Here is a 26,683-nt window from a genome sequence, read left to right on the forward strand (position 1 = left end):
CAATGTACAAATGAAACGAATAGTAGTCATACAAAAAGTGGGAGCAAAAGTTTCTTCATGATTTATGCCCTTTTGCTGAGCATAACCTTTTGCAACAAACCTTGCATTGTAGTGATCAATACTACCATACGAATTACATTTCAACTTATAAGCTTTTATACCAATGGTCTTCTTGCCAAGAGGCAAATCACATAAAGACCAAGTATTGTTCTTGATAAGTGCATCAATTTCATCTTGCATAGAAGCCATCCCATTTAGTGGATTTTGTGCTTCATCAAACATAAGAAGGTTCATCTTTGTCACATATGCTTGATACAACCAAAGCATAACAATATGATGCACAAGAAGCATGATGAGTACCCAAAAAAATACGACTAGTCAAAGGTGCATCCAATTTACTATCACACAAAGTATGCACTAGCTATTTTGGCATACCTCTAGCTTCCTCATTTGTAGCCTTGTCCTCATCTAGTGCATCATTTACATCTGCGTAGAAAATGAGCTTATCAGCATAGACTGATTATTTGCCTCATTTGGACTTACACTTGTATTCTCACCATTGAAAAGAGTCAACAAGTTATCAAAAATCTCACGTGAGCTTGCACCTGTCTCTTTAGTACATGACAACAAGGGCTAATTTACATCTTCCACAAAAACAACATCTCGAGAAGTTAAGAAACGTTGTGACTGGTGATGATATAACTTGTAACCCTTGTTCTCAGCATTGTAACTAACAAAGATGTATTTGATAGCCTTATCATCCAATCGTTGTTGTTGCGATACTAGAGCATAAGCCAAGCAACCAAAAAGGATGCATGTGACCACTAGATGGCTTCTTATCACACCATGCCTCATATGGAGTCATAGACTGCAAAAATTTGGTGGGACAACTCGAGTATGTAGGCAATACACATGACAACCTTTAGCCAAAAAGCATGTGGCAAACCTTGGCTTTTGACCACACATCCTGCCATCTTCACAAATGACATGTTCCTCTCAGAAACACAATATTGTTGAGCTATATAAAGCATTGTACATTGGTGTTTTATCCCAAGACTAATCATAAATGCATCAAATTCTTTTGGCATATACTCCCCCCTCCCTCCCCCTTGATTAGAACAGAGGGTACCCACAATACAACTTGATACATTTTCAATCAACAACAAAAAGAGTTTGAGGCACATAACACTTCAAACTCTGCCTTAAGCGGATATACCCATGTATGCCATGAGTATCATCAATGAAAGTCACAAAGTACAAACTACTACATCAAAAAGTGTTAAGGAACTACCATCAAATGTAGTGAGTACAATATTTTTGACTCCTTGAACAAAATAAGAGGCATTGTTGTCGCCTGTGACAATATTCCCATTGGGAACACCATCAAAGAAGTGAACAAGTCACAGTGAGATGTAATGTTCTTTGTAGCACCACTATCAAAATACCACACATGTGAATATGCAACCTTAATCACGCATGCCTCATAGACAGAAGGGTCATACTAACACTACACACTAAAGATGTTTAAGCGTTTTCTCAATCCTAATTCATACAAATAAAGTATACGGTTCTTCTCTTTAGTGGATTTTCATTTTGTTTGCCTTTACATGGGAGGGCATACACTCACAATTCTCAATGCTCAATTGTTATATATGCCACTTGTTAAGTGTCTAATTCCCAAGCCACAACATTGTCTACCCCTGGTTTGTTCTATCTAAGGTTGTGTTTATTCAAAATGGAGGAAAAAACAATGTAAGAGGCATGAAGTGTTGTGGTACTGAACCATTGTAGCCAATGAAATTTCCCATTTTTAGACCCATGTAGGATAGGAGTGAGCTAAACCAATATCCCCCCCCCTCGGAGGGTGGAGGATTTGTTCAAAACTTTGGCTATGCAGTTGTAAATAAATCACTTACCCTCAGCTTGTCTTTGCTATTTTTTGTCGTGAAGGCGAGCAAGTCTAAGTCACCTTTTCTAGTGCAAGCATGCTTGATTTTTGACAAGCCCCCTTGCCCTTCAAATTTTCAAGACTTTATGATTTACGAGGCAAACTCACCCCACCAATAATCCGATTCACGGTTCACCACACCATGGTTTACGAATGCCCGATTGGGGCTTTGGGTAAAGTTTCACATCTTTGGTTTTCCTAGTCACTAGAATTGACTGCTTACTAGAACAGGAGAATTGTAAGCCTCAAGGTAAGCAAGCCTAAGTATGAAGTCTGAGCGTTGGGTTCCTTTCTTCATCGTCTCTGCGCAGCAACTGAGCCATGGCTTGCAACTTCGTGAGCAGACGTGGCTGCCATTTTGTGGAGGGAGGGCAGCCTTTCTATGTGCATGGCTTCAATGCGTACTTCCTCATGGCCATCAGCGTCGACTTGCCCTCACGATCGAAGAGTGTGGAGCTTCTTGAAGAAGCTGCAGCTTCCGGTTTCAATGTTGGTCGCACTTGGGCTTTCAATGACGGTGGCTACCAGGCTCTTCAGATCTCCCCGGGGGTTTATGATGAAAACGTCTTCCAGGTATTCCTTGGAGGTTGCGTGCTGTCTTTTAGTGTGTGTTTGTGTGCTGTCAGAGAGAGAGAGAGAGAGAGAGAGAGAGAGAGAGAGAGAGAGAGAGAGAGATATTATATTAACGTTGTTTAGAGGCTGAACTCTACTTATAGGACAGATCAATACATTCATGCTTGTACGTTCCACTTCGAGGGTGTGCAACACATTGCACGTAACCGACATAGAATTGACATGCCAACTAGATAGACCCGAGGTACACACAATTGCGATTGCTACTGACACTACCAACTGCTCTTGCACACGAGACCATTGACACGGTCTCCACATGGGCATCACCTCCAACATGCTCTGAGAGCATAGATTTGGTGCATCTCCTCATGGCTATAGATGTGGATCTAGATCTTGGTCAAGAAAACTTGCCACCACTGCATGGTCACAAGGCCTATGAAAGGCTTCCCTGAGGAGGTACTGCATCGTGGAGATGATCTCCGAGCAGTGCACTTGCTGTTCATGAAAAACGATGGGATTGAATTGCTGAGCAGAAACGCTAGGCTGATCTTAGGCCAAAAACGATGGCTGATCTGGAGAAAAATGCTAGCTGCTCTGCCTCTGCTCCAAGCCCCTCTGGGGCACCAAGGGAGGGCGTCCTTCACAAAGTGATGATGTGGCATGGCCGATTGGACACACTCCGAATACAGGGAGGTCCAAACCCTAATGAAAGATGTAGATAAAGTTTTAACAAATTGTAGAACCAATTCCAAGAGGCCAAAAACGAAAGATGCAACTTTATAAGTTGTTCCAACTTATAGGGTCCTGTCCAATAGGAGACACAAGAAGCCTTAAAATAAAACCGGGATCCCAATTTGTGTAGAATTGCTGATGTGGCAGCACTATATGGACATCCTGCGATTCGCGCTGACTGTTGACATGGCACGTACACGGGTTTCCGCGATTTGCACTGATAGCTTTTGGCACTAGGCCTTGGGACCAGATGCTTTTCATGTACACTGCTTTTGGAAGGCCTTGGGCCTATAAATAAAGTGCCAGGGTCTCTCTCTTGAAGCTTTTCATGTACATTGCTTTTGGAAGGCCCAGGGCCTAAAAATAAAGTGCAAGGGCCTCTCTCTTGCCAGTTGTACGCTGTGGAGCGCGGCAAAGATGAGGACCCTCGGACATTGTACTTTGAAGCATCAATAATAAGGAAATACCGAGAGGGGCACCAGTCTTTGGGTCCAATCTCTCTGCGCGCAGAACTTTGTCGTGCCGTGTCGTCTCTCTTTTAGTTTTGTTTAGTTTGTTAAGTTGTTTTCAGTTTCTCTCAAGTGTGTTGCATTAGATTCTCGGCTTGGGGTGCCTAAGTCTACCACAGCCCCCCTCTGGGCTCCGTTGTACTGTGTGACTCAGGTGACCCCCCTCTGCGTGTATATGCTATCACGTGACACATCCAACCCTATGTGTCCGTGGACAAGCTACAGCATGACCAGGGTTCAGTCAGTCAAGTCAGTCTAGAATAGGAAGTGATCTGGCACTTTTGTGAATCTGTTCGCAGACCGTGCATGACCAGTCACATAGATTAGATGCATATCCTCCGGTTGCACACAGCATGATCATCAGCATTTCCATCAGAATCTATCAAGGGAATTTTCCAGTGCATCAAAACCTATTTTCCCTATTTCTGACATTTTTCACTTCTTTATTAAGTGACTTTTGTTGGGAACTAGGTAGGGCAATTTTGCTAAGAAAACATAAAAGAAAACCAGAGTTAGCACTTTCTGGCAGATGAGGCAGCAGGAGCATTGCTCAACAGGCCAATTCTCAACAAGAACAAGAACCCCTCTCAGCAAGACAACCCCCCCCTTCATGCTAGCGTTTTCAGCCTTGGCGAATTTCAGCAAGAGGACTCCAACGATTTCCTTCAAGGATTTAGCCTTGCCCTAGGCGCTTCCAGTAGCAAGGTTCTGCATTAGCGTTTTTGGTATTTCTGCCAGCGTTTTACATGCAGCCACTTCAGCGTTTTAGGGACTGAATTTCAGCATTAGCATACCCAGCAGAACAGTGTTTTGCACCTGGATGGTTTGCGTTTTTGAACCAGCAGCATTTGCGTTTTTGGACCAGCAGCATTAGCGTTTTGAAACCAGCAAATTCAGCACTTGGAACCTTGCAAGAGCAGCGTTTCTGGACAGCAGCACAACAGTGATTTGTATGACAGCAGCCCAGCGTTTCAGCCATAAGAAAGACAGCGTTTGTTGCACACGAAGTGACAGTAGCAGATAGCGTCGTCGTCATCGTCGCCGTCGTCATAGCAACATTCAGTTTTCAGCCATAGTCTCGTCATCGTCGGCACCACCGTCGACCTGGACATAGCCCTGTCCCCAGTTTCTCATGACCCTCCCATTGATGAGTCTCTCATTAAATGTTATGGTCATATGATGGGGTAGCGTTTTGTCATATTGTTTGACCCAGGCAGTATGCATGATGTGATTAGTCCCTCTCTTGTTGAGAAAGCCCACCTAGAGGTTAGTTAGAAATCTCCTCTGGAGGTCTCTGGCTTCGCTCTCGGTATGGACTCTCTCCTCACGAAAGAGTACTTTGATGTGTTGTTTACAGTTCAACAAGCTGCTTTCCGAAGAACATTTTTAGTTTCTCCTCTTTCAGGATGTGATATGATTTTGGGCATTCGATGGTTTTGTGAGCATAACCCTCTCATTGATTGGGCAGAAAATACGTTTACTTTCAATGCCAAAAGTGACTCTCGCATTGTCATTTGTGGAGAGCAAGTTCATCCTCCATCTCTCTTCTCTAATGTGCAGGCGAAGATTGAAAGGATTCAGTAGAAAGAGATTCTCTCAGTCTCTTCTTCTCCAAAGCATGACACACAGGATTTGCATGATGATAAGCATGATGAATTGAATGATAATGCTACGCATGATGATAAGCATGATGAATTGAATGATAATGCTACGCATGATGATTTGCATGATGATCACGATGTAGCATGATGATTTGTATGATCAAGATGTGATTGTTCACAAAGATGATGGTTTAGTTGATGCTTTTTCTAGCGAAGCTAACCTCATTGCAGATTCGATCAATCACGAAGAATCGATCTTGGCTTTCAAGTCGAGGTCCACATAACCCCCACAGGAAGATTCAATTAAACACGAAGAACTTGGCTCTCGAACCTAGGTCCAAAGAAACCTCACAGGAAGTACTATGTGTTCGAATGATTCATCAGCACGTATTGTTCGAGTATTTCATGCGTAATTGTTTCCTGTATTTTAGTCAGTGTCTTTATGTGATTCCTTTTCCTAGGCATGACATATTTTACGTTGAGTACGTTTCACTCATGAATGAGCACGGATGTATGCGGATTGTTTCTGAAAAGTTGAAAAGTATACATTCAAGGAAGTCCCATTCCATGTTTCTTCCTTGGCATGACACAGTTGTAGAAAGAGCACAAGAGAGTATGAGCACCAAGCATGGGCATTTCCGTTGTGAATTGCCACTGTTGATTGATTTAGATCATAAGAGAAAGATTCGATCTCATTGTTTGCGTGTGTGTGGTGAACGGTTTGGCACTCCGTTTATTTGTTCATCTAGATTGCATGCACAGTTTGTTCGACAAACGAGATTTTTTCCAGTCACTTTACATGGAATAGGTATGTTTATGTTTTTGTGTTGGAAGTGGTTTCATGAATTTTTAGCCTTGGAGATTCTTGAAGAAGGTGGATCTACGTCCATAGACAAAGTTGAAGCATTGAAGGAGCTACCAATGACTTTGAAGTTTGTGCGCTTTCAGCGCGGCCCAAAGAAGCAAGCGTTGCAGACCTTTATGAAGTTCAAGTATCGCACGACCCACACCTCAGTGTGTGTTGGCGAAGAGTCCTTTCCAGGATTTTGGATGCTATTGGCGATCTCCCTGGACGCCATATAGTTCGGTACGAGTACCTCACTTTGAAAAGGAGGGGATGTCACGTGACACATCGAACCCTATGTGTCCGTTGACAAGCTACAGCATGACCAGGGTTCAGTTAGTCTAGAATAGAAGTGATCTGGCACTTTCGTGAGTCTATTCGCAGACCATCCATGACCAGTCACTTAGATTAGATGCATATCCTCCGGTTGCACACAACATGATCATCAGCATTTCCATCAAAGTCCATCAGGGGAATTTTCCAGTGCATTAAAACCTATTTTTCCTATTTTTGACATTTTTCACTTCTTTATTAAGTGACTTTTGTTGGGAACTAGGTAGGGCAATTTTGCTAAGAAAACATAAAAGAAAACCAGAGTCAGCACTTTCTGGCAGATGAGGCAGCAGGAGCATTGCTCAACAGGCCAATTCTCAACAAGAACAAGAACCCCTCTCAGCTAGACAACCCCCCCCTTCATGCTAGCGTTTTCAGCCTTGGCGAATTTCAGCAAGAGGACTCCAACGATTTCCTTCAAGGATTTAGCCTTGCCCTAGGCGCTTCCAGTAGCAAGGTTCTGCATCCGCGTTTTGGTATTTCTGCCAGCGTTTTACATGCAGCCACTTTATCGTTTTAGGGACTGAATTTCAGCATTAGCATACCCAGCAAAACAGCGTTTTGCACCTGCATGGTTTGCGTTTTTGAACCAGCAGCATTTGCGTTTTTAAACCAGCAGCATTTGTGTTCTTGGACCAGCAGCATTAGCGTTTTGAAACCAACAAATGCAGCACTTGGAACCTTGCATGAGCAGTGTTTCTGGACAGCAGCAGAACAGCGATTTGTATGACAGCAGCCCAGCATTTCAGCCATAAGAAAGACAGCGTTTGTTGCACACGAAGTCACAGTAGCAGATAGCGTCGTCATCATCGTGGCTGTCGTCATAGCAGCATTCAGTTTTCAGCCATAGTCTCGTCATCGTCGGCACCACCGTCGGCCTTGACATAGCCCCATTAGATTTGCATCAGCATCTTGTACCAGATTGTGCAATCAATAGTAGACCACTCTCGTCATCGAGAGTGGGGTCGTTTGACAACGTCTCGAGTGTCGTATTCTCTTCTCTATCTCTCAGTCTCATGCACCTTCACGCACAGTGTCCATTCACTTTCTTTGTGTCCATTGCACTCTTTTATTAAAGAACGGAACGCTCTCCCTTCCCTAAGTAAAAGGAACCTTGAGCACAGTTCGGAGCACTCATCTTGAGCAAAGTTCAACATTCACAGTCCGTTGCACCTTACATATGCCCTACCCTTGGCTCCCCGACCCAGCCTCGGCTTGGGGTGTCCAAGTCTAGTACAACCCCCCTCTAGGCTCCGCTGTACTGTGTGATTTGAGGTGACCCCCCCTCTGCGTATATATGCCCTATCCTCGGTTGCCCGACCCAGCCTCTAAGCTTCAAGACCCTGGAAAAAGGGAGAGAAATAGGAGAGGGGCACCAAGTGCGTAGGGAAAAATAGGGGGCTTTTATCCTAGGCCATAGAACCAAGCCTAAAACCCAAGATTAAACATGGCTAGACACAACCCGACATGAGAAACCTACCTCTCTGGCCCGACAGAGTCACAAAACAGTCCACACTCCCTGGCACCTGTCCTTGGGAGAAACTGGGACCGACTTGATGAACCAAGAGAGATTCTTGAACTCTTAACACCCCCTCTCAGTTCCTGGAAAGGAAGTCGGACCAGGAAGCTGGAGTGAGTAATCTGCAGCTGTAAAGAGAGGGTTTCTTGGACAAGGATATCTGCTACAGAATTCCGGGGTCGAATCGATACACGGCCGTTGTATCATCCAACCACTATCCTCGAAAGACGTGTGGGAAGTATAATGCTGTCCGGTGAAAGGAAATCAAGCTCTATCAAGAATCTCCTAAAGCCAACCGACTCACAAGTCGCACAACCAGCATCTGCAAAAGGTACTGTTGCTGATCGCTCGAAGAGAATGCATCAATACTGAGGGTAAAGGCGTAAGATACAAGTATTCAGATCATTTCTCAACTCTAAAGTGCTTCACCCCCAAGGAAAGAGTACCTCCGGTCATATACCACATGTGAGAATCTCCAAGCTGCTACGGGAAGTCCAAGGAATGGGACAACCGAGGCTACTAAGGAATTATATGTCCGATGACGAAGAACCAAAGAACTGCACCAACCACCATATATACTTATGAACTGCAAACTGTATCCGAAGGAACTTCATCGGAACTGAGAGTGAAAGTGTAAGTGATCTTCAATTATCTGGAACACATCCCGAGGGAGTATCACCCCACTCTCAAAGTGAATCGGGAACAAACATCCAGCAGAAAGAACACACATCAAGACTGAAATGCAACTAACACGGCAAGATCAAGAGAAGATCGTGCACCCAAGCTGTGCAAGAGAAGGACAAGGTGCTGTAGAAAGCCACCAACTAGAGTGTCAATCCTGCCCGCTACACATGGAACCACTGGTACTGTAAGGAAGTAGTCTGCAGAAAGTGACTCCCAAACTGGCTCCATATCCCCCTCTAAAGGGAGAACACCCGAACCATGGATAACTATCATAACTCTCCAACAGTCTCTGCATGTGTAACTGGATCACCTGAATCCAAAAGGAAAATAATATACCTGTGGAACTTGGAACCAAATCTGGGAGATCCAAGAAGATTGTTTCCCCTCTTTGAAGAGGGCCAAGCTAATTGTAACAGGTTCCTAGTCCGAGAAGGACCACTATCCACCTGTACGAAATAACATGCGAGTCTAAGGATAAGGGAAGTAGGTGTGTCCTGAATGGTATAGTCTCCAAGGATCAATCAAGAAGACGAGGCATAGAAACTACTGCTCGGATGCACTGAGAAGAGCAACCGGCACACAAACCCGAAAGACGAGGCAACCATCGAAATGGCTAAAGAAAACATCCTCCAAGATACTAGCTGTAATGTGGACTAAAGCACAACATTCCAAACTGCAAGAAAATGGGCAAGGAAACCAAGGACTAGAAGGCAACGTGCATGGTACTCGGCTAAATGGATGTAGTCGACTGAAGATAACCTAGAAGCCGCGTGTGAAAGAGAAGTATTCTCAAAAATATGTTTTGAGGTAATAGAGCAAACAATGTCACTGAAAGCCCCATAGCTAAAGCTGTGAACTCCCCCCAAAATAGGAAGCCCCCCTCTCGCTCAATCCTGGAAAAAGAGAATGAGTACCAACAGAAAGAAATATGAGAAAACCTGGAGTAAAACTACTTCCTTTGTAACTGAGTAGCAAAACCTGAATCTCATGGAACTTGAGGCTCAAAGAGAATCACACCATCGATAAACTCGGACTGCTAAGAATAGGAAGACCTGAAAGGTCGTCACCTGAGGATCATGTTTGCCAAGGAAGCCATCGGGGTCCAACAAGACCTAGCTACTCAAGCAAACTCCCTGAGATCAAACCAAATGTCCCGCCACATCTCTGCATCTGCCAAGATCAACCCTGTAGGTACAATTCAATACAATATGCCAAACTGCATACAGACTCAAAAGAGCACATATACTCGCACTGTTGTAACTTGCTTCCATAAGATCTTCATCAAAACTGTCCTTTGTACTTGTGATGAGAAGTATATACCCACATTTGAACCGTGCAATCAATATCCAATACACAATATGACTCCAATACTCAAAGGGGTAAAGGAACCGGCTCAAGGAACAAGCCCGTGAAGAGCGTTGGGACTGATTTATAACATCCCAGCCAGCTGGGCAAAAGACTGCAAGGGAAGAACTTGCTATACTAGCCAGTCGTGGCCAAATCTGCACCCGAAGGGCTGCCCCCAAGGTTGGAGCTCTCCAAAGGGAGGTATGGAAGAAGGATCCAAATGTTGCTGACTGTGGGAATAGGAACTAAATGTCCCCACCAACTGTCGACACTACCTGCAAACCTGTCATCCAAAGGATCTCGACAAATCTACTCTCGATCATCAAGAAAACTGCCCATAGAAGGTTGCAAACCTGTCCCAAAATTGGTGTTGACAAGCTCACAAGAGATCGGAAGCTGTCCCACAACTGGTATCGACAAGCTCACAAGAGGGCTAAGAGGTGACCAAATCTGTAGGGCCACGCTACCACTGGGGAAGGAGAGAACATGGAGGAAGGAGAAGTCCACACTCCAACAAAACCTCCTCATACTGTTGTCATTGTTGGCTAGGGGTCTGGCACCACGTGCTCCACCTCTAAACCTCATCTGAAGAAGTCGGATGATCAAACAAGAAGTGGTTCTTGAGATAAACGAATCCCCTTGTGTCTGTCAAAGCAAACTCCAACACATGCACTGAAACATGCACTTGAATTGCTGTATACCGGATGAACAAGAGTCTACTGAAGCCGGAAGTGGAACTTCCATCCTTAGATAGATGAACAATGGAAAATCAAAGAATATCGCTTCAAGAAGGGAAGAGATCCCCCTTTGTCATCCCGAATCCACAATGGTACAAAAGTGCAATTGGATCATCAACCTGCTACCCATCGGATAGGTAGCTTTGTCGACAATTCCAAGAAAGACGTGCAAATGCAAAAGGCACAACAAATCTGCCAATCCATCTCCTCGAAGAAAATACAATTGTCATGTGACACATCCAACCCTATGTGTCTGTGGACAAGCTACATCATGACTAGGGTTCAGTCAGTCAAGTCAGTCTAGAATAGGAAGTGATCTGGCACCTTTGTGAGTCTGTTCGCAGACCGTGCATGTCCAGACACTTAGATTAGGTGCATATCCTCTGGTTGCACACAGCATGATCCATCAGATTACAGTCAAAACCCATCAGTAGCATTTTCCAATGCATTAAACCTATTTTTCCTATTTTTGACATTTTTCACTTATTATTTTTAAGTGACTTTTGTTGGGAACTAGGTAGGGCAAATTTACTAAGTTTGTATAAGTAGAAACCTAGCGCTAGCACTCTTTGGCAGAGGAGGCAGTAGGAACAGTTTGTTCAACAGGCAACTTCTCAGCAAGACCCCCCTCTGCGACAACTCTGGTGTTTTCTCTCACTAGAAGGCCTAGCGTTTTTGCATCAAATCAGCCAGCGTTTTTGCGCTTGCAGATTCTCGGCGACAGTAGACAGTAGATCGGCCCTAGCGTTAGCAGATTCGCCACAGAAGGCAACAGATTCCCTAGCGTTAGCAGATTCCACCGCAGATAGCAGTTTTCAGCCATAGCGTTTTTGCATCAAACTGAGACCATCAGCGTTTTTTCAGATCTTCGCGACAAGACCTTAGACAACATCAGCGTTTTCAGTTTTCAGCAGTCAGTTTCCGCAGTAGAACCCCTGAACCTCGCAGATCTCACCTTCCCGCAGCATATTCTCGCCGCATGGTCCGATCCAGCGTCGATCACAGTTTCAGCCCGAAAAATGCAGATTTCAGCATCTGCGTTTTCAGGGCGTCGTCGTTGCATCGTCGCCATCGACATCGTCACCGACATAGAGTCAGAATTCAGTAGATAAAGATTTGTAGATTTCAGCCCTTAGCGTTTTCGGATTTCAGCCCGTCTCGTCGTTGCTGTAACAGACTTGGACGCTCCAAGTCAAGAATCAACCGCGACAGCACCAAATAACCACTTCAAAACAATTCACAGATCACAATAGATTTGCACTGGCCCGGGGGAGTTCCGTGCCTAGAGATATTGGCCCTAAAGACTGGCGCCCCTCTCGGTATTTCTTTTTATATTAATCAGATCAAAGTACAAGAGAGTGGCTAGGGTTTCACTCTCAGACTTTGTGTCCAGATGCTCTGAGAAGTGAGGCCTCACCTCTAATTTAAAGGTTACAAGGGATGCCCAAAAGCAGAGCCCCAAAAGCTTTTAAAAATAAAAAGCATCAGTTCTCTCTCTCTCTCTCTCTCTCTCTCTTAGAGAGTCTCTTTTAAAAAAAAAAAAGAGCAAGTTCTCTCTCTTTCTCATGGCGTAGAGAAAAAGCAAGATTCGCGTCGCTCGTCATTAATTTTTTATTTTTTATTTATTTTTTCAGCCTCCACGATTTTCGGAAATTAGGGTTTCTGTTGTCTGCCATGTCATCACTTTGTGACATACCCCCCTCTTGAAAGCATTGTAATCGACCGCGATTACGCCTGCAAAACCGACAAAAGCCATAAACCGTCTTAGCAGACACTGACTGTTAGTACCTACGTACTAGGAACACACATCTAGCACATGTACAAAATCGACAGTCACATCACACGACATCATCAGACATCATAGGACATCACATGAAATTCAACATTCATTCGGATCTTAGACCATGATTTATCGGCAATGTAGCTAGCAATCACATCTAGGTCCAATCGGGACCTTATCGATGTCCGATTGACTAACCCCTATTGCAACCATGTCTATTCGAGATCAATCAGTCCAAAATGCTGTAGTCATTTTGGCTATCAGTTCCTGCACTCACAAGAAGTCAAGAACAAATCAGTATCATAATTAGGAATTCCATTTCATAAAGTCATCCAGCAGAATACTGTCAGCTCTCAGTATCCCTGAAGCTCAAAGAGACATCAGTGACTTTAGTATCAAAATCGAGGCATCTGTTGACAAAGGAGCGGAGTGACTCCCCTCTTGTGCATCCCACTGCACCAGATCTCCGGCCAAGCTGAATTCAAGGTTCCGTTTGGAGTAGACTATGCTAAACAAAACATCGAGGTAAAGTTTCACAATCCGAGGAGTATCTGCTAGGTCCTCCTCCTCCATCCACTTCGCATCAAATGCAGGAAAGTTCTTGAACTTAACCAAGAACCGTCTTCGGACTTTACCTTTCTTCGTATCGTTATGTGCCAAAATCTGTTCATGAACAAGGATCTCCTTGTTTTCTTCCACTTCGGGTTGCTCATCAGGCTCCCCATCATCAGGCACATCACCCTTAACAGGTTTCAAGAGACTCACATACAATGCATTGTGAATCCTCCAAGTATCTGGCAGTTTCAATCGGAAGGAGACATCATTTATCTTTTCAGTAATCTGGAAAGGTCGGTAGTATCGCACACTAAGCTTTGGAAAAAAGCCTCTCCTTTCCCTTTTTCTTTCGTAGGCGTGCCTTCTCAAAACGTAAGAGCACCCAATCATCCTCCTTCAATTTCAAATCGCGACAATGGCGATCCGCTGCCTTTTTCTGTCGTTCTTGAGACTTGTGCAAAGTCTCGCGAACCTTGGCAAAAGCCGTATCCAAATCTCGCGAATATTCATCCGCTTCAAATACCTAATCTTTCGTGCTCAGGAAGGATGGAACCTTCGCAGCACATTCAACAATCTGACATGGCGTCTTCTCCGTCGAAGAGTGTATCGTGTTATTGTAGGCAAATTCCACCAAAGGTAAGTTCTTTTTCCATTGAGTCTTCTGATCCGACATACAAGACTTCAATAAATCTAAAATCTCTGAATTGGCAATCTCAAATTGCCCGTCAGTCTGCAAGTGGAACGATTACGAGAACTGCAACTGCGTGCCAATGTTCTCCCAAATAATAAATTGCCTTCCAAAACAAACTCATAAATCTGGGGTCTTTGTCGGAGACAATCGTCTCAGACGTGCCATGTAATCGGAAAATCATCGTGATCATTCTGTGTTTTCGGGAGATCAAGAATGAAATCATTTCAATATTTTCCCAGGGGCGGGTGGGTATGGGTAAAGGGTGTAACAATCCCTGTGCCTTATGCCTGTCAAACTTGACCTTCTGGCATATTGCGCACAACTCTTCCACGTCCTTTTTGAGTCACGGCGAAAAGAAGTATCTCTCTACCCCTTTCATGGTGGTAGCAATGCCGCGGTGACCCGTAAAAGGTGGACAGTGGCATTCAGTCATAACCTTTTCCCTCAACGGCCGTGTAACACACAACATAGATGTTCGCCCACCGCATCTGCTTTTCCGAAAGCTGCTTCTGTGACAAGAAGTAGCGCAAACTCTAATGGTCTATAAAGACAGTAAAATGCGCTCCGAGTAGGTAATGCCGCCACTGAGTAAGAGCATGGATAACCGCCAAAAGCTCTTTCTCATAGATCTGTGCTGTCATCTCCGGCCTAGAGAACAAACGGCTCTCGTAAGCTATGACATGGCCTTCTTGCATCAAGACCGCACCCAGACTACGACCACAAGCATCACAATATACTTCAAATGACTTCTGTAAGTCCGGCAAAGTCAAAATAGGTCCCGTAGTCAATTTCTCTTTCAATGTCCGAAAGGCAGTCACCTCTGTGGATCCCCACGAAAAAAGTACTCCTTTCTGTGTCAGGGTATGCAGAGGGGAAGCAACCTCTGCAAACTTTCGTATGAACCGCTTGTAGTACGAACACAGTCCCAAGAAGCTTCTAACTTCATGGACATTCCTCAAATCGGGCCAATCACGGATAGTCTCTATCTTGGCCGGGTCCATTTGCACTCCTGCTGCTGACACAATGTGTCCCAAAAAGTGTATCTCTGGTAGGAAAAATTCACTTTTCTTTGCATTAATCACTAATGTGTGATCTCGTAATGCCTGAAAGACATGAAGCAGATGATCTCTGTGTTCTGCCTCATTCTTGGAGAAAACAATGATGTCGTCAAAGAAAGTGCCAACAAATAGCCTGTATTCTCGAAAAATCCTGTCCATCATCCGGTTAAATGTCGCAGGAGGATTGGTTAAGCCAAAAGGCATCACCAAAAACTCAAATAACCCAAAAGTCATCCGAAAAGCTGTCTTGTAGACATCTCCTGGCGCTATCCTGATCTGATGATATCAACTCTTCAAGTCAATCCTGCTAAAGCACGAGGATCCCTGTAACTTGTCGAGTATATCATCGATCCCAGGAATCGGAAATCTGTTCTTGATGGTGATTTCATTGAGAGTGCTATAATCGATGCACATTCTCCAAGATCCGTCTTTCTTGAAAACCAACAACATTGGAGAGCAATACGGTGAAGTACTAGGCTGGACAAGACCCTTTTCCAAGAGGTCTTTCACTGGGTTCATAATCTTTTCATTCTGTACTCGGCTCACACGGTAAGGTGGTCGATTCGGTGGTGTGCTTCCAGGTATCAGATCAATGGTTTGATCCTCAGGCCCTCTGAAAAGCAATCGGCATGAGTGTGGAGAAAAATCTTGGCGTTCTTTTGATCAGGTCAAAACATATTCAACCTTTATCCAGCGTTCAGTTCTCTCCCAAAAGAATGAGTAAGACACTGAAGTTCATCAAGTACAATCTTTTAAGCCCTTCATTTATCAAAGTCGCTTTCTCGGCCCGATAGTCAACCACGGCGTAGTTCTTGTGGTACTGAGTAGAACGTCACTCGCGTGCCCTGAACACCCCTGTCATTGCAAACGAAGTTTGCCAATGCTCGGTGTAATGGCAACATCCCATCCGGGTGTCAGTCGAACTACCTCCGCCTGTGGCGTCAGTCTGTCGGGCGTAATTCCAAATCGAGCCGCCAATTCCAAGTGAACAGAAGTTGGCCTTGGCTCCTTCAAAAGAGCTTCCTGATCCTTCACTTTGCCCCAAAAAGCGGCAAAGTTTGTACTTTCATTCATTTGATTCGGTGCAAGTCCCACGCCATGTGGTACGAGTTCTGCTTTTCTATCTGCCGTTTTTGCCACGCTCCTCAGCTGCTCTCGAACTCTCAGGCCTGTCGTCGTTCTTGATCATTCTGTTTATTCTGTGCCTTATTAGGGCACTTCGCGGAGATATGTCCGTGTTCTCCGCATCCAAAGCACTTTCTCTCTCTGATGAAGCGAGCTCTCCCCTCAGGAGTAAGCTTGGGTCGTGCATCCTTTTTCTCTGGGTTGCTCTTTTTCTTTCTACTTTCATTCCCAGAAGTCTGTTCGGCTCGTTGTGTCATGGCCTCATCTGTGGGGTAGGTCAGACTGCCAGAGTGAATGGCAAAGCCCCGCTTCGTATGACTCATCAACTCCTGAATAGAAGCTGACTTCTGTTCCAAGCAGTGATCTCGGATCTCTGTAGGTAGACCCAAGGTAAACCGCTCAATCTGTTCTCTGAACGAGATCTTCTTGAATGAAGAGGCGGGTAGAAAAGAGCTCCAGAATCTTTCACAATAAGCATTGATTGTATCTTTCTTGGTCATCCGAATATGGTTCCAAGCAGCTCGTACATCTCGTTCATATTCTTGCGTCAACCAAGAAGAAATAAAAAGATTTTTAAATTTCAGCCATTTAACTGGTGCAGTCTTGTTTAAAAGAAGAGTGGACCACCAAGTACGAGCATTCCTCTTAAAGTAAGAAGCAGCTCTCCGAATCTTGGAGTGCTCTGAATAGCGTCCTCCCGCGAAAGCGATGTCAAACTGCTGTATAAAAGACAAAGCCTTCGAGCATCTTAGTATCCCGAAAAAGTATCAAACTTGATCGAGTGGCCACCTTCCTTAAACTCTCGGACTTTCTTGCTTTTATCTTCGAGAAAGTCATACTAGTTAGCTTTGTAAAAAAAATTCTTCTTGTTCGCATAAAAGTTTCCATCATCGGAAGCTGAGCTGTCTGTAGACAAGTCCTCATTAGAACTGTCAGTCTCTGGGCGAGATGTAGCCTTCTTTGCCTTTTTCTTGCCCTTTCTGAAGCTTTGTTTCTTGCTTCGCTTTTTGCTTTTTCTGTCTTCTTCGCTCGAGTCTGAAGAGCTAGAAGAACTGTCAGAAGAAGAAGAAGAAGAAGAACTGGGTACTCCTTCAAATTGAACACGCTTCTTCTGTTTCTTTGCCTTGTCAAATGTCGACCGACGACCCAAATATCCCGGGAAGTCAGTGCCTTTCTTCTGCTTTTTGCTGTGCTTTTTGTATTTCTTTTGCGCGTCGAAAAGCTGAGCAATCCGTGCATCAACCACGTTCTCCAGTTCCTTCTCCGTATATTTCTTGGAAGGAGAAGGTTTCTTGAGAGCGTGCTTCGGGAGTGGTGTTGTGGTTCTGTGTCACTCCGTCTGTACCTCTTCTAGAGAGGTCTGGTTCATATATTTTGCCATCTTCGGGTCCTTGGCAAAATTGAGCATCATCTTCGTTGCATCGCTGATCAATTGACGACGCTCCATCTCTTGTCTCTCTGCCTGAGTAGGCCGAGGCGGGCCATACTCTTTGCCTGAATCTTCGTTGTGATCCCAACCCGCATCTCCAGATGCAGAGGGAGTCCACTGATCGTTGCCTGAAGCCATAGGTGCCGCGGAAAAAAAATTGGGGATTGGATTTCCCGTAGAAGAGAAATCGGCCGTGCTCTGATACCACTGTAAAAGACTTAGACACTCCAAGTCAAGAATCAACCGCGACATCACCAAATAACCACTTCAAAACAATTCACAGATCACAATAGTTCTGCACTGGCCCGGCGGAGTTCCGTGCCTAGAGATATTGGCCCCAAAGACTGGCGCCCCTTTCGATATTTCTTTTTATATTAATCAGATCAAAGTACAAGAGAGTGGCTAGGGTTTCACTCTCAAACTCTGCGCCCAGATGCTCTGAGAAGTGAGGCCCTCACCACTAATTTAAAGGTTACAAGGGATGCCCAAAAGCAGAGCCCCAAAAGCTTTTAAAAATAAAAAGCATCAGTTTTCTCTCTCTTAGTCTCGTTTTAAAAAAAAAAAGCAAGTTCTCTCTCTTTCTCATGGCGTAGAGAAAAAGCAAGATTCGCGTCGCTCGTCATTATTATTATTATTATTTTTCCAGCCTCCGCGATTTCCGGAAATTAGGGTTTGCAGGAATTTTAGGGTTTCTGGCAGAAATTAGGGTTTTTGCTGTCCGCCACGTCATCACTTTGTGGCAGTTGTCCTCACCGTCGTCGACATCGTTGGCAAGTCCAAGCATTGTAGATATTTGTGCAATCATAAGTAGACCGCTCTCGCCATAGAGAGTGGGACCTTCGGAGGAGGGTTTGACAACATTCCGATGTCGTATTCTCTTCTCTCTATCTCTCAGGCTTAGCACCTTCATTCACAGTGTCATTTACTTTGTTTGTGATTATTTGGACTCTCTCACTAAAGGAACGGAAGGCTCTCCCTTCCATAAGTAAAAGGAACCTTGAGCACAGTTCGGAGCACTCATCTTGATCAAAGTTCAACATTCACTTCCGCTGCACCTTACATTGGTATCAGAGCTTTGGTAGTGTTCTGTATCACTCAAGGAAAGAACCACAAGAACCACATAATTTTTTTTGCTTGTTGCGGTCGCACATAAGTCAAGTCCTCTTGGGCGTGTCAATTCCTAATCGTGTTTTTGAAGAGTGACAGGAAACCCAAGAAAGAAGGGCTTGTCCAGCCTCCCCTTGTGCCTCTTTATACTCATTGAGAGCGGACCGTGCACTTAGCGGCCGGCCAATCGACGTGAGGTGGAAAAAAGCAACCTTGGTGTGAGCGCAAGGCCGCCAAGGGGTGCACCCGCGGGAAAGAGAAGAGCTCGGGTGAAGAGAAGATCCTTTTCTAACACAGATTGCAGCGAAAGAAGAACCTTAAGATCCTCAAGATCCGCAAGAACCTCAAGAACTCAAGAACCCCAAGAACCAAGACCCCCAAGAACCCAAGTTTCTTGTGAACTTAAGCACCCAAGACTTTAGTGGATGGTTATCACTCGAGGCGGAATGGATACTTCGCTTGGAGGTAATGAGCATGGGAGTGGCGAAGAAGAGTTTTCCTCACGAGGAGGTTTTTTCGACCCTTCTCCATCTACGACAAGGATTGCACTAACTCCTATGGAGGCTTTCGACAAGAGGATGATGGACAGGGAGTTAGAATGCAAAGCAAGAAAATCAGAAAGAATGGCAGCGATAGATCGTGAATCCGCAAAAAGAAGGGCAGCCATATATCGTGAATACGAAGAAAGAATGGAAGCCATAGAGTGTGAGCACGAGCAAGCATGCTCAGAAAGACAAGCCAAATTTGATCGTGAGAACAAAGCAAGACAAGCAGAATTTGATCGCGAGAACAAAGCAAGAAAAGAAAATAGTGACCAACACATGAAATAGTTCTTACGACTCTTTTCTATTGTGCAGACGCAGTTTGCACAGAATCAGGAAAAGGATACTCTCTCAGTCTCTTCTTCTCCAAAGCATGACAAAACATGATTTGCATGATTATGATAAGCATGGGGATTTGAATGACAATGATAAGCATGATGATTTTGCATGATCAAGATGTGATTTCTCACAAGTATGATGATTTGCATGAAGATGATGTAATTGTTCACAAGGATGATGTGTTAGTTGATACTTTCTCTAGTGAAGCTAACCTCATTGCAGATTCGATCAATCACGAAGAATTGACCTTGGCTCTCGAGTCGAGGTCCACAAACCCCCCACAGGAAGATTCGATCAAACACGAAGAACCGATCTTGGCTCTCTAGCCTAGGTCCAAAGAACCCTCTCAGGAAGTATTATGTGTTCGAGTGATTAGTTAGCACGCATTGTTCGAGTGTTTCATTCATGATCGTTTCCTGTATTTTAGTCAGCATCTTTATGTGATCCCTTTCCAAAGGCATGCCATATTGTACGTTGAGAACGATTCGCTCATGAATGAGCACGGATGTATGCGGATTTCTCATGAAAAGTTGAAAAGTATGCATTCAAGGAATTTACATTCCATGTCTCTTCCTTGGCATGACACAATATCCGAAAGAGCACAAGAAGGATTGAGCATCAAGCATCGGCATTTCCATTGTGTTTTGCCATAGTTGATTGATTTAGATAAAAAAGACAAGATTAGAGCCCATTGTTTGCACGTGTTTGATGAATGGTTTGACACTCCGTCACTTTGTTCATCTGCATTGCATGCACAATTTTGTCGAAGGAATAGTATTTTTCCAGTCACATTATACGGAATGAGTATATTGTGTTTGTGTTGGAAGTGGTTTCAGGAATTTTCATCCTCGGAGATTCTCGAAGAAGGTAGACACATGACTCTAGACGAAGTTGAAGCATTGAAGGAGCCACAGAAGACTGGCGCTTTCGGCGCGGCCCAAAGGAGAAGGCATTGCAGACCTTTATGAAGTTCAAGTATCGCACGACCCAGAGTGGGCCGAAGAAGTGTCCTTTCCAGGATTCCGGATGCTATTGGCGCTCTCCCTCGACGCCATACAGTTCGGTACCAGTACCTCACTTTGAAAAGGAGGGAATGTCACGTGACACATCCAACCCTATGTGTCTGTGGACAAGCTACAGCATGACTAGGGTTCAGTTAGTCAAGTCAGTCTAGAATAGGAAGTGATCTGGCACCTTTGTGAGTCTGTTCGCAGACCGTGCATGTCCAGATACTTAGATTAGGTGCATATCCTCTGGCTGCACACAACATGATCATCATATTACAGTCAGAACCCATCAGTAGCACTTTCCAGTGCATTAAACCTATTTTCCTATTTTTGACATTTTTCACTTATTATTTTTAAGTGACTTTTGTGGGAACTAGGTAGGGCAAATTTATTAAGTTTGTATAAGTAGAAACCTAGCGCTAGCACTTTCTGGCAGAAGAGGCAGCAGGAACAGTTTGTTCAACAGAAAACTTCTCAGCAAGACTCCTCCCTGCGACAACTCTGGTGTTTTCTCTCACCAGAAGGCCTAGCGTTTTTGCATCAGATCAGCCAACGCTTTTGCACTTGCAGATTCTCGGCGACAGTAGACAGCGGATCGGCCCTAGCGTTAGCAGATTCCCCACAGAAGGCAGCAGATTCCCTCGTGTTAGCAGATTCCACCGCAGATAGCAGTTTTTAGCCCTAGCGTTTTTGCAAACTGAGACCATCAACGTTTTTGCAGATCTTCGCGACAAGACCTCAGACAACATCAGCGTTTTCAGTTTTCAGTAGTTAGTTTCCGCAGTAGAACCCCCGAACCTCGTAGATCTCACCTTCCCACAGTAGATCCTCGCCGCACAGTTCGATCCAGCGTCTTTCATAGTTTCAGCCCGGAAAACGCAGATTTCAGCATCTGTGTTTTCAGCGCGTCGTCGTTCATCGTCGCGATCGATATCGTCACCGACATAGAGTCAGAATTGAGCAGATAAAGATTTGCAGATTTCAGCCCTTAGCGTTTTCAGATTTCAGCCCGTCTCATCGTCGTCGACATCGTTGGCAAGTCCAAGCATTGTAGAGATTTGTGCAATCATAAGTAGACCACTCTCGCCATAGAGAGTGGGACCTTCGGAGGAGGGTTCGACAACATTCTGATGTCGTATTCTCTTCTCTCTATCTCTCAGTCTCAGCACCTTCATTCATAGTGCCATTCACTTTGTTTGTGATCATTTGCACTCTCTCACTAAAGGAACGGAAGGCTCTCCCTTCCATAAGTAAAAGGAACCTTGAGCACAGTTTGGAGCACTCATCTTGAGCAAAGTTCAACATTCACTTCCGCTGCACCCTACAACAACCATAGAAACCTCCTCTAGAAGTGAGGAAGAAGATCCTACTACTGTCCAAACACTTCTCTCTGAAGAAGCTGGAAATGAATAGCTCCCCCTCAAGATCCAACTACCGCACGCTTGCTCCCCTTGCGGGAAGGCACGGTAACATGACTCCATCTGGGAAGAAACCAAAGCAATCCAGCACTGCTACACATCCTGTGACTTCCATCGGGCTCCCCTGGGTGAAGAGAGGTCGGGGTAATCAAGGTAAAGACAGGGAAGTCGTAGGCAAGGATCCAAGGCCTCCACACACCCAAATCTACCCCAAACTTGGAGAAAACCAGGAAAAAAAACAGCAAGCTTCTTCTTTCTCAATCATGTCCAAAATCGCACCGAATCAGCCAAATCCGAGTATCCAGGTGGTCGTATCACCATAGGGCTCTGATACCATGTCAAAGGTGGCAGCAAAAGATGCAATGAAGACAAGAACTAGCTCGTGATCTGGTGGGCACCTCGACTTTGATCTAGAACACTTGCAATGCCAAACACATGAACAAGACACAACTGTGGAGAAGAGAGATCACTGAGGTAGAGAGAGACATGACATTTGAGAATGAGAGAGAGAGATCTAGGAAAGACTTGATCAACTTTGAAGATCTCGATTGAGGAAACCTGCCACTGCATGGTCACAAGGCCTATCAAAGGCTGCCCTGAGGAGGTACTGCATCGTGGAGATGATCTCCGAGCACTGCACCTACTGCCCATGAAAAACGTTGGGGCTGAACTGCTGAGCAAAAACGCTAGGCTGATCTCAGGCCAAAAACGATGGCTGATCTGGAGAAAAACAATGGCTGCTCTGCCTTTGGTCCAAGCCCCTCTGGGGCACCCAAGGGAGGGCGCCCCCCTCTAGGCTCTGCTGTACTGTGTGACTGAGGTGACCCCCCTTTGTATATATATGCCCTGCCCTTGGCTGCTCGACCCAGCCTCCAAGCTCCATGACCTTGGAAAAAAAGGGAGAGAAATAGGAGAGGGGCACCAGGTGCCTGGGGAAAAAATATGGGGAGCTTGGGATAAAATATCCGAGGCCTCCAAGAGCCAATTGGACATGGAACCAAGGCTAAACATGGCTAGACACAACCCGACATGAGAAACCTACCTCACATTGTGCGGGCACAGCCACAAAACAGCCCTCACTCCCTTGTCCCTGGGAGAAACTGGGACCGACTGGATGAACCAAGAGAGATGCTTGAACACCTTAATGTCATCTTGAACAAAGTGGTAATGAACATCAATATGTTTAGTCCGCCCACGAACAATAGGATTATGTGCTAAAGCAGTAGCACTCTGAGAGTCTAAATATATGGTGATAGGAGATGAAATCGCAATAGCAAGATGCTCCAAAATTTGTCGAAGCCATGAAGCTTCAACATTAGTGTCAAGATTAGACCAATACTCAGCTTCTGTGGAAGCGCGAGCATTTTTGCTTTTGACATTTCCATTATATGAGAGAATTACTAAGGAGAAAGCATTAACCAGTAGCGGATCTCTGTGTGTCAACACAACAGACCAATCCGAATCATTACCAACAAGAATATCATCGCTAGTGTGGTAAATACCATAGTCCATGGTGCCACGAACATACCGGAGTACACGGTGAGCAAATATCAGGCTGAGTGTTAGCAAAGAAATGGGACGAGATAAGAGAGCAAATTTTCTTACCATACTTTTGCAACAACATCCGAACATACTTTTTATGCAAGATGAAAATGCGATCACGAGATTGCCTTCTTTCAAATCAAGGAGATAATGCAACAAACCAAGGTTTGTCATAGCAAAGGTAGACATGAGTTGAGTTTCCACCCAACCAGCAAGATCTCCTCTAAACCTGAGACATTGATATCATCTATATATCTCCAAGTTCCAACAAATGCCTCATGCAAGGAATAGAGATTTCCTTTACAAAGAGAATTCAAGTCTAGAAACTCCTTGGGCTCCATACTCGAAATTGACATATCCTTTCTATCGTTCTGCTCATGAAGCAAGCAAAAGTCCATTGAAAGGAGCACATGCATCTGTGTTCAGCCTGTGTGGTTAACACTTCTGGTCATTAAATGTATTGTCTGTTAGGTTTGTTTCCACACCAGGTCCACAGTGACGCCTTCATTTATTCTCTCTCTGTCCTTTTTAGTGTCATTTATCACTTCTTGACTTCGTTATCATCCTAATTAGAAGCAGGGGCTACTGACCCCATTCTGTCATAGAATTCTTCTGTGGCACCCAAAACTCTAGGTTTCTAACAGGAATCAAAAGGTGTTGGAGTGTTTGACTTTTACCACTGCATGAAGAAAACTTCTTTTGCCTTGCAGGCTTTAGATTTTGTTTTGAACCAAGCTCGACGTTCTGGTCTTTACCTTATTCTTACTCTTGTGAATAATTGGGGCGATTATGGAGGCAAAGCGAAGTATGTTGAGTGGGCTCGTATGGCCAGCTCTGATATCAAATCAGAGGATGATTTTTTCTCAGACCCAACTGCCAAGGGGTTTTACAGGAATCACATCAAGGTGATTTGTAATGTGCCAATTTGTCATGCATGGCAATTTGCAGTACGTAATTGAGTGATTGACAAAGGGATTGTTGTTTGCTTTCAGACTGTCTTAACCAGAGTAAATAGCATCACAGGGATACGATATAAGGATGATCCCACGATTTTTGCCTGGGAGCTTATCAATGAACCACAGTGCTCAAAAGATCCATCTGGAGAGATGTTGCAGGTATTTCGCGTTCTTGGAGGAATTGAAGGGACGAAAATAGATATCTTACAACTTTCTTTTCAAAATGAACAATTCAGGCTTGGATTGAAGAGATGGCAGCTTATTTGAAGTCCATCGATTGTAATCATCTTCTTGGGCTGGGCTCAGAAGGCTTTTATGGTCCCTCAAATCCGGGGAGGGTGATGGAAAATCCCAACGACTATGCTTTACAGGTGGGAACTGACTTTTTGCGTAATCACAATGTGGAAGCTATCGACTTTGCAGGGGCTCATGGATATCCAGATTCGTGGTCAGTACCTCTTAGCCTTTGTTTTGAGTGGACAAAGTCCAACTCCAGCTCATTTACTCTGTGGTTTAATTTTTTGAAGGCTGGGTCCTGGTGAAAAGGTAGCGCAACAGATTGTCTTCATAGAAAATTGGTTATCGGCCCATATAGCTGATTGCACTTCAATATTGAAGAAGCCATTTCTTTTCGGCGAGTTTGGAGTATCTAGCAAAAGTACGAGTTTCAAGCCTGAACAAAGAGTCAGTCTACTATCATCCATCTACACAGTTCTCTACATATCAGCTCTTGGAAAGGGAGCGGCAGCCGGGGGTCTTCTATGGCAGCTTTTTCCAAAAGGAATGGAGAATTTCAACGATGGGTACCAGTTAGTGCTGTCCGAGGATGAAGCTGTTGCTCAGCTTGTCAAGCGGCATGCTGAAAGACTGGCAGACCTCACTGGTTCAGCCTATGGAAAGCCCAAGGGTGGCATATGCCCCACTATCAGGTTCAAGTGTTGGTAAAGGCTGTAGGAAAAGACTTCATTCATGCTCAGCCCACTTGCGCAGTTATCATAGTTTATGCATTCCATCAAAGTGGATGGCTGTACAGCCAATAAATGAATATGTATGTAATTCCACTCTTTCTGCCTGCATATCAATAGAATTAATTCAAGGACTCTCTGAACTAAATTATTTTGCAACTCATCTGGATTGGATGGATTTTAGTGTAGCTGGGATTGTAAGGGCCAACGTTAATGATACACCCTGTTCGGCATTCACGTGTCTGGGCCTAGGTCATAATGCGGTGAGATGGTCCGTTATGTTTAAATTGTCAGCATTAATTGCCCAGTGGCAGTCGTATAGGCTCATCGAATGGCATTAAATTGGGATCTCTTTAAGTATACATCTGTCCTTAAAGGATTGGAAAGAAGGCCGTGTACTACTTTGGTTTAGGTGTCACGGCTGCATTGTATTTTTATTGATTAGGGCATAGCCAGATAGGAAGCCTTCTTTAAATGAACTTGGAAGTGAGGTGCACAGTGCTTCTGTCGGGTGGTAATGTTAGCTTCAGGGTGTTGGAACGTCCCTGGTTTTTCTTTTCAGCACTGCCCAGTATGTATGGGGACGTTAGCTGTATTGTTCGACTTCATTTGCAAGGGCATTATCCGTAACGTGAACTTTGGGAAGAGCAAGAATTTCAAGCTCACTGGTGAGTGAAATACAAGCTTATTGTAGTGAATTTTCAATGATGGATGTTTCACTAATGGCCCCTCTTCTGCTTCTGCAAGCAAGTTACTTGAGATTATCCTCCATATCACACAAAGGTCAAGTGTCTAAATCATGGCAGGCCATGGATGGTCCTTCTCTTACTCATTTTTGGGCCACCTCTGTAACCTTATGATGCAAGAGGCCAAAAGCAACACATCAAAAGAAACTAGAGAGACTACTTTGTTGCGTACTTGAACAATCAAAGACATACTGCACCCATGAGACCTAGAACATCCAATCAGAGTATTCCCCATAGGAAGCTGCATGCGCATGCAAAAAAATCCTTCTAGTAGTAGATCGGTATACGTCTAGGGGGTCCGTTTTGGAAAAAATTCACGTTTCAAATCAAAGGAGATTCCAATAGGAACCTTGAATACAACTGCAGAGTCTCTCTATCTCTCTCTCTCTCTCTCTCAGGTTTTCAAGCTAATGTATTTTTTAGTAGGCCCCCCCAATTGAAGTCTAAAAATAGCAAAAGATTATACCCTTTCAAACTGCACTAGAAGCAAACCATGGATAATACATACCGAGTACAAAGAAGTCAAACGCAATGGACACTCAAGAAGTATTTTGATTTGAAATAAGTGTAGTCCAAAGGATGACATCCTTCTTAGG

At 44.4% G+C, this 26,683-nt stretch overlaps 1 protein-coding gene across 1 annotated transcript; it reads left to right on the forward strand.

The window, feature by feature from the left end:
• The first annotated feature begins 2,182 nt into the window (after positions 1-2,182).
• Positions 2,183-25,489, forward strand: LOC147438390 (mannan endo-1,4-beta-mannosidase 6-like). Its single transcript, XM_086487692.1, has 5 exons — positions 2,183-2,521; positions 24,131-24,325; positions 24,413-24,535; positions 24,613-24,824; positions 24,904-25,489. The coding sequence occupies exons 1-5, from the start codon at positions 2,270-2,272 to the stop codon at positions 25,319-25,321; spliced, it is 1,200 nt and encodes a 399-aa protein (XP_086343818.1). The 5' UTR covers positions 2,183-2,269; the 3' UTR covers positions 25,322-25,489.
• The last annotated feature ends 1,194 nt before the right edge of the window (positions 25,490-26,683 follow it).

The sequence above is a fragment of the Adiantum capillus-veneris genome, chromosome 17 (assembly GCF_014529385.1).
Source record: "Adiantum capillus-veneris isolate H3 chromosome 17, ASM1452938v2, whole genome shotgun sequence".
Classification (NCBI taxonomy): Eukaryota; Viridiplantae; Streptophyta; class Polypodiopsida; order Polypodiales; family Pteridaceae; genus Adiantum; species Adiantum capillus-veneris.